This window comes from Cicer arietinum, chromosome 5 (assembly GCF_000331145.2).
Source record: "Cicer arietinum cultivar CDC Frontier isolate Library 1 chromosome 5, Cicar.CDCFrontier_v2.0, whole genome shotgun sequence".
Classification (NCBI taxonomy): domain Eukaryota; kingdom Viridiplantae; phylum Streptophyta; class Magnoliopsida; order Fabales; family Fabaceae; genus Cicer; species Cicer arietinum.
In genome coordinates this window covers 48447838-48456571 of record NC_021164.2, presented here as the reverse complement: position 1 = coordinate 48456571, position 8734 = coordinate 48447838, and the positions used below count along the sequence as shown (strand labels likewise).

The following is an 8734-nucleotide window of genomic DNA, read 5'->3' as shown; positions in this document are numbered from 1 at the left end:
TTTTTTTAAAAAGCGTTGTCTTTTATCTTTGTGCCCAAAATTATTTTTGATCCAAAATCACTTCACAATCAGTGCACACAACAACAAAACATATTCAAATACCATAAGCAGTTCACACAATCAGTAGAACATAAATCAGAACTCTGTAACTTTTTTAACATATATGTAACTCTGTAATTTACAACCTAAGTAACTACATTCAGATACATATATACAACCTAATTTACAACCTAATTACCTACATTCAGATACGTATATATATATAACCTAATTTACAACCTAAACTACATTCAGATCCATATGCATGTTCATATATTGTGTCCTATGATCATTTACATATAATAACTAACAGAATATACATTATATGCACTAGCTACCATATAATATTCAGATCCCTTGCCCAGCAGCAAGCTATTTCCCAGAAAATCAAATAATTTTCATGTCAAGCACGTACTGACACCATTCTTCCTTTAATTCCATCAGATCTTCCTCAGAATATGATGGACTGGAATTGGCAAAGTACTGCAATATAAAAATTGAACATATTATATTAAGTTAGTATCAAATATATAGATAATTTATATATGAAAATCATATAATGCAAATACCGTACCGTTTCTGGGATAATAGTTTTATTCTTCTCAACAATCTCCTTCATGAATCTCAATATGTAGTACCCACAGTCGATGTTATTTGTTTGACGAGGGCACTTTATTGAGATCCATGTAATGTTATTAGACTTCTGCTTCGACACTTTAGCACCTCTTTGAGCTCGATAAACTTTTAAGGCACTATCGAATGAATAAATGTGATTATTAGAGCATGAATATTTATATATATATATATATATATAAATATTCATGCTCTAATAATCACATTTATTCATTCGATAGTGCCTTAAAAGTTTATCGAGCTCAAAGAGGTGCTAAAGTGTCGAAGCAGAAGTCTAATAACATTACATGGATCTCAATAAAGTGCCCTCGTCAAACAAATAACATCGACTGTGGGTACTACATATTGAGATTCATGAAGGAGATTGTTGAGAAGAATAAAACTATTATCCCAGAAACGGTACGGTATTTGCATTATATGATTTTCATATATAAATTATCTATATATTTGATACTAACTTAATATAATATGTTCAATTTTTATATTGCAGTACTTTGCCAATTCCAGTCCATCATATTCTGAGGAAGATCTGATGGAATTAAAGGAAGAATGGTGTCAGTACGTGCTTGACATGAAAATTATTTGATTTTCTGGGAAATAGCTTGTGCTGGGCAAGGGATCTGAATATTATATGGTAGCTAGTGCATATAATGTATATTCTGTTAGTTATTATATGTAAATGATCATAGGACACAATATATGCATATAATGGATCTGTTAGTTATTATATAATGGATCTGAATGTAGTTTAGGTTGTAAATTAGGTTATATATATATACGTATCTGAATGTAGGTAATTAGGTTGTAAATTAGGTTGTATATATGTATCTGAATGTAGTTACTTAGGTTGTAAATTACAGAGTTACATATATGTTAATAAAGTTACAGAGTTCTGATTTCTGTTCTACTGATTGTGTGAACTGATTGTCTATAATATGTTCTGTTCTACTGATTGTCTATAATATGTTCTGTTCTACTGATTGTCTATAATATGTTCTGTTCTACTGATTGTCTATAATATGTTCTGTTCTACTGATTGTCTATAATATGTTCTGTTCTACTGATTGTCTATAATATGTTCTGTTCTACTGATTGTCTATAATATGTTCTGTTCTACTGATTGTCTATAATATGTTCTGTTCTACTGATTGTCTATAATATGTTCTGTTCTACTGATTGTGAAGTGATTTTGGATCAAAATAATTTTGGATACAAAGATAAAAGACAGCGCTTTTTAAAAAAAATGCCATAAAAAGCTAAAAAGCGCTTTTCATTTCAAATAATTAATTTACAGCGTTTAAAAAAAAAACTCACATTTTACAGCGCTTTTTTTAAAAAGCGCTGTAAAATGTTGTTCTAAAGCGCTTTAATGGTGCACCTTTTACAGCGCTTCCGTGAGAAAGCGCTGTAAAATGTACAAGAAAAGCGCTGTAAAATGCAGACCCATAATATGAAATTATGGGTGGGCATTTTACAGCGCTTTTTTGAGAAAGCGCTGTAATATGCACGCCCATATATGAAATTGTGGGTGGGCATATTACAGCGCTTTTGTGAGAAAGCGCTGTAATATGCCCACCCATATATGAAATTATGGGTGGGCATTTTACAGCGCTTTTTTGAGAAAGCGCTGTAAAATGCACACCCATAACTCATATAATGGGGTGCATATTACAGCGCTTTCTCACAAAAGCGCTGTAATATGCCCACCCATATATGAAATTATGGGTGGGCATTTTACAGCGCTTTTTTGAGAAAGCGCTGTAAAATGCACACCCATAACTCATATAATGGGGTGCATATTACAGCGCTTTCTCAAAAAAGCGCTGTAATTTGCCCAACCATAATTTCATATATGGGTGGGCATATTACAGCGCTTTTGTGAGAAAGCGCTGTAATATGCCCACCCATATATGAAATTATGGTTGGGCAAATTACAGCGCTTGTTTGACAAAGCGCTGTAATATGCACCCCATTATATGAGTTATGGGTGTGCATTTTAGAGCGCTTTTTTGAGAAAGCGCTGTAAAATGCACACCCATAACTCATATAATGGGGTGCATATTACAGCGCTTTGTGTGAAGAAGCGCTGTAAAATGTGCATAACAAGCGTGCGTTGTATTTACATGTTTTATAGCGCTTTTTTAAAAGCGCTGTTGTATCATTTACAGCGCTCGTTTCCACAGCGCTTATTTTTTTAAAAAAGCGCTGTAAATGGCTTAAAAAAGCGCTGTAATATGCGTTTTTTCGCGTAGTGACACTAATCATGTTTTCCTTACCATGTCCACATTTTGTCAAGTTATTGGATACTAATCATTCCTTTGTTTTTTAAGTAAGAGGTGACAAAAAGTTTGATAAGAGGATTCATGTATATGTTTTAATGTGGCTATCTTTCTTACCATGCATGATCCTAGTATAGAAAGTTGCACTAACATAAAATCAATGGAACCAAAATGTTGATTCCTACCATAGAACAAATGGCTTGTTCACTCTTACTCTTATTTCTTTATTAAATAATTTTTCCATACTATGAGATAAAATAATAATTAATTTTATAAATTAAAAGAATAATTAATTTTATTATTATTATGAATAATTATAACTTTTTCAAAAGTTATTTATTTAATACCAACATAACTAATTAGTTACATAAGAATAATGAGAAAATACTTATCATTATTATCATATAGAATACTTCTATAAAACTCATGTATTAATTCATTCAACTAAAATATTTACCTTATAATTTATTTCTAAGATATTATAAGATTTAGATAACTATAGATAGCTTCGTAATATAAATTTGTACCACATATATTTTAACTCATAAGCACAACATTTCTTTATAATTTAATAATAAGAAACAATACTCATTATTCTAAGCACAAAAGTACATTTTAGTAGTTCAATAAAAATTTATCTTAGTAATTTCTACTTGTATTGTTTTATTTAAAATTTGAGATGTTACAATGAGTTGAATCTTGGAGATGATGTTCAACAACTCAAAATCATTATAGTTGAATATACATGCTTCCATGCATCTCCATGTTTAGCACTTTCTATCTTAAGTAATAATCCATTTTAAGCTTTGACCTTTTGTCCAACCTCAAATTTGAAGACACAACCATGCAAAGATCTAAAAACATTCTTGTCATCAAAACAAACTTCAATCATATTTTCTCTCTCTTTCGGTGTCTCTTTTTTAAAAAAAAATACATTATCTTTTCAATGTTTTAAATTGCAGTTTGAATGCAACTGCAATTGCGACAGTAATATTGCGGTAAAGCAGTCATCACAATCGGTGTTTGACAGCTACATCAATCTTATTTCAAAACAACAATTACATTTTGCCGTAACTGTCGTAACCATATATGTTTTTTGAATATGAAACCATTTTCATTATTTAAATAAATTGTTATTGATTTCTTAAACGTTGTAATGAAAATGGCTTCTTTTTCTTCATATTATGGTTCCCTTTTTCTTTTATCTCTCTTTTCAAGCTTCATCACCATTGCATTGGGTGGAACTTTTAACACTGACTTTGATAATCTTTTTGGAGAAGAAAGGGTTGATATTAAGGATGATGGTAATAGCATGACCCTCACTATGGATGAATATTCTGGTTCAGGCATTGTATCCAAGAATGAGTATTTATATGGAAGATTTGATATGAAAATAAAGCTTGTTCCTGGAAACTCTGCTGGAACTGTCACAGCCTATTATGTATGTTTTCTAATTATTAAATTATATATCTTTATTTGCGTGTGCACGTACGCGCCCCTATTTGTGCATGCGCACGCCTATTTATGCATGCGCGATACAAACATAGATAAATTAAAGTTGTTTTGAGGAGTAAAGTCAAAGACATAACCAATAACCATAATTTAAAATTACGGTTGTTTGTACTTATGTTGCAAAACTTGATATTTAAAAATGAAATGTAGTTAAATGTCCCTAATGAAGCAACAATTGTTGTTGCAATGTCATTTTTTAGACCTATAAAATATTTTTATTAATTGCTATCTCAATTGCGGTTGTTGGTTGCAATTTTGAACTATGGATATAACTGTATGAATGTAAAAAATGTTATTTCGAAAATCAAAATATGAGCATCTATTTTTATACTTTAGCATGATTGGTTTAGTTTTTGAATAGTATCAAAACAAATTTCTAGTTTTCATTAGATAAATTTACTTTTAACTTTGAAATAACATGATTTTAAATTGTTGTATGTAATCTCAACTGTTATAGTAATATTGCGGATTTTGAAGTTTCTGCAACTACTTTATAACTGTAATTTGATCCCCCGTCACATTTTCCCGCAACTGCAATTTAAAAAAAATGAGATATAGTAAAGTTTTTCTTTTTAAAACTTAAATTTTAAATTGTATCAAAACTTTCCTTAATTTATTACTGAGCCACCCTTATAGGACCACCATGCAAACCCCAAAATTTATGCTCTAGATGTTCATTCCTGAGAGTAATATGATTTGTAAACATAATTCATTATGATTTGTTAACATAATTCATTTATTATTTGACGAAGATGCAATGTTATGACATGGTTAATTTTCACATGTATTTTCATGTGCAGCTTAGCTCCATAGGATCACAACATGATGAGATTGATATAGAGTTCTTGGGAAATTTGACTGGTGATCCATATTTGCTCTCAACTAATGTATATGCTGATGGTATTGGAGGTCGTGAGGTGCAATTCTATCTTTGGTTTGATCCAACAGAGGATTACCACACTTATTCCATTGATTGGAACCCTGACCGCATTATGTATGTACATAAAATATGTTTAATTATTTAGTTAAACTTGCATATGCAACTATATATTAAAATTAAAATTATATTTTTGTTGAATTTTCTTAGCTAGTTAGTATATTGAAATATAGGAGTCTATTGTTAAAATAGTTTTAATTAATTGGGCTCATCCTTTGCGTTTGTGAACCCTGTTACATCTCAATTTTCATCGTCTTGCTTTTCAACTTTCTTTCATTTTTTAGTTAAATTGGTGCAAATTATTAACATCAATATTACTGAATTAGTAGTTACGTTAGTTTTCTAGATTGAATATGATATCTCCTTTTTAAAACACATTCGATGTCATTTAAGATATCAATAAGGTTAACTAATTGTGAGACATAATTTATAATTTTGCATCAATATTAAATGTGAAATATATGTATATTAATATATGTTTCTTGTGTTTGTAGAATCCTAGTGGATAACATTCCAATTAGAGTGATGCTCAATAGGCAAAGTATTGGTGTTCCATTCCCTACGAAAAGACCAATGAGAGTGTACACAACTCTTTGGAATGGAGACTCATGGGCAACAAGATGGGGTGAAGTTAAGCTTGATTTGTCAAATGCTCCATTTGTGGCTGGTTTCAAAAACTTCAATGCTAATGCTTGCATTGCAAAGCAAGGTACAAGTTGCAAGGGTTTCAATGGTGGAAAAAATAAAGGCCTTGATATTGAAAGCAAGAGAAAGTTGCAAAAAATTCTTTCCAAATGGGTAGTTTATGACTATTGTGCTGATTTGAGACGTTATGCTCATGATGGTCTTCCATATGAATGCCGCAAGGAGAATTTATTACAATTTGAATAAAGGTTAATGCAAATATATATGATGTATATTGCACCGTCTTGTTTAATGGAATAAAAGAAAACATGCAAATATTAGATGATATCTTTGAGGAAAATTTGGATTGACTATGATTAAAGATGTAGCCCTATAATTTTTAATTTATGATATGTTCGAATTGTGGCCATGGAATGTTGTCATTTATATTTTTTAAGGGAATGAACTTTCCTTGGCTTAACCCTTTTGATAGATGTAATTGTGAGCCTTTTTTTTTTTGTCTCATATATGTTCATAAAAATAAGTAATGGACTGTTTTACTCTTTCAATATTTTTTCTTTTAAATTTATTTTGGTGTATGTACTCGTGTAATGCATGTGATACACAAAGTAATTGTGATGAGTAATATTTGTTTCTATGATTTTGGATAAAAATAAATTTGAAATTCTAAAGATAAATTATAAATATATGTGCCTATTTGAAAAGTAGTTTGCATACATGTTTTCTGTTTTCTGAAAAGTGTGTTAAAATAACTAAACAATTATATTTTGATGCAATATAAACAAATTTAGAGTTATGCTAGATAAAATTTAGGGGAGGAGATTGTATCCAATCTTAGGTTCATTCAACGGTAAAAAAGATATTTATATTTTCTACTTCTAAAAGTATTAGGGGATTGAATTCGCAACATGTGGATAAAGTTTCAACACACTGCAATTAACCATGTGTAAAAAAGTTTTTACACGGACATAAAATTTAATAAAATTAAATTGCATTATATGATATTTTAGTACATGTTTGAATTTGCAATGGGATTGACAAACTCATATTTAATAAACCGTCGTAATTTTACAAAAGCTACAAAGTTAAATAATATTTTTCATACATTAGCTCGTCTAGCTCAATTCTCTTACTCTTGTGGTTGTGTGTTCAATTATGCGGTTGTTTTTCGTTTAAAAAAATGAGTTGTTTACTACAAAAAAAAAAATGAAATAATTACCCTACTTTTACTATAAAAAATGCAATCGAAAATTTGAAGAGTACTTTTATTTACATATTTTTAATAACCAATCTATATAAAAAAAAAAATATTAGGAAGTCAATCTATATAAATTTAATTTTATGTGTTTTTAATAAATAAAGTATAAAATCAAATTACAACATATCATAGTCTATTCTGTCAAAAAAAAAATCTTAGTATTAAAAAAAAATATATCAACTTTATGAAAGTAGGTTAACTATATTATTTTTCTCACTGATTATTGAAATGAGAAATCCATAATAACTTAAATGTTTATGAGCTTATCCAAACATAGTGGTAGAAATAGGTTAAAGTGAGTCTTGCATGTAAAATTAATTTTGCAAGAAAAAAGTCTAAAAATAAGTAATAAAATATAAGTAATGTAATGTGCTCACGATGATCGATTATGTCACTTATTTTAATATTTTTTTAGCTAAATAATCTTTTTTGTTATAAAAATTTTTAAGATAGTTTTAGGATTAAAAATGCAAAATTAAGTAAGAGATATTGGATTTAATTTTAGACAACAAATGGTAGTTACAAATTTGACTTGGTTATCATAATATTTGCATGTGTTAGTATGTTGTAGCATGATATAGCAATCTTAGAAACATATTGACTTGGATGGATTGTTAGTGTGGATGATTTGGAAGACATAATTGGAGGGCATGTATGGTTGGGTTCCATTTGTATACTTGGTGGAATCTGGTATATATTAACCAAGCCCTTTGCGTGGGCTTAAGAATTTTTCAACTCCGCCATCATGATAATCAGTTATTATCATCTTTGGGTTCACACAACACTAATCATATTCTGCAAAGATTTATTTTAGTAAATCAACTTTCCTATGAACTTAAATGTTATTCCTAACCATTAAATGTTAATATCTTTTTCAAGCATATTAACTTAATCAATATTCAATCAAGCATTTTTCATCTTTATTACACTTTTCCAAACTCAAAAGACTAGATTAACAAAACCTAAGCGATCAATTTAAGTTTTAAATATTCGATTAAAAACAACTTGTTTAAGAAGAAGCTAATCACAATACAACATACTAAAATATAAATTTGATTATAATTTCATTGATCATTAACTAAAAAGAGTTTTAGCTCATATTGAGTTTAACATTAAAAAGTAAAAGTAGTAAAACACCATGGAGTTCATTACTGCAAAAACCAATGTGGAAATGAAAGATACAGAGAGGAAATATGATGATAGATTGTAGTGAGAGACAATAGAATATTTGTATTAGAGTTTGTGGAGCGTTGAAATTAGGTTTGCACTCTTTGCCTTTGCTTTCTAGATTTTTGTCCTTATATAGAACAAATGTAGTACATCTTTTTTCCTCTTTTTGAACCTTTTAAGTTGGGCTCACAATTTTGCACTCCTTTTATCCTCTGCAGTAGTGGACTAAAATACTGCAACAACTTGTAGCATATGTCCAAA

The 8734-nt window shown here is 29.4% G+C and overlaps 1 protein-coding gene and 1 non-coding gene across 2 annotated transcripts; both read left to right on the top strand.

Moving 5' to 3' along the window:
- The first annotated feature begins 2197 nt into the window (after window positions 1–2197).
- On the top strand, window positions 2198–2322 carry LOC113784902 (small nucleolar RNA SNORA69). Its single transcript, XR_003471066.1, has one exon. It is a non-coding gene; the product is annotated as a small nucleolar RNA SNORA69 (small nucleolar RNA).
- Window positions 2323–3643: 1321 nt separating this feature from the next.
- Window positions 3644–6509, top strand: LOC101498058 (xyloglucan endotransglucosylase protein 1-like). Its single transcript, XM_004516401.4, has 3 exons — window positions 3644–4392; window positions 5264–5457; window positions 5895–6509. The coding sequence occupies exons 1-3, from the start codon at window positions 4108–4110 to the stop codon at window positions 6289–6291; spliced, it is 876 nt and encodes a 291-aa protein (XP_004516458.1). The 5' UTR covers window positions 3644–4107; the 3' UTR covers window positions 6292–6509.
- The last annotated feature ends 2225 nt before the right edge of the window (window positions 6510–8734 follow it).

Bases quoted from the DNA above. Each gene is read 5' to 3' on its own strand.
- LOC101498058 (XM_004516401.4), top strand. From the start codon at position 4,108: ATGAAAATGGCTTCTTTTTCTTCATATTATGGTTCCCTTTTTCTTTTA. The intron at 4,393-5,263 runs GTATGTTTTCTA...TTTCATGTGCAG, and splicing joins GAACTGTCACAGCCTATTAT to CTTAGCTCCATAGGATCACA. The intron at 5,458-5,894 runs GTATGTACATAA...TTGTGTTTGTAG, and splicing joins TGGAACCCTGACCGCATTAT to AATCCTAGTGGATAACATTC.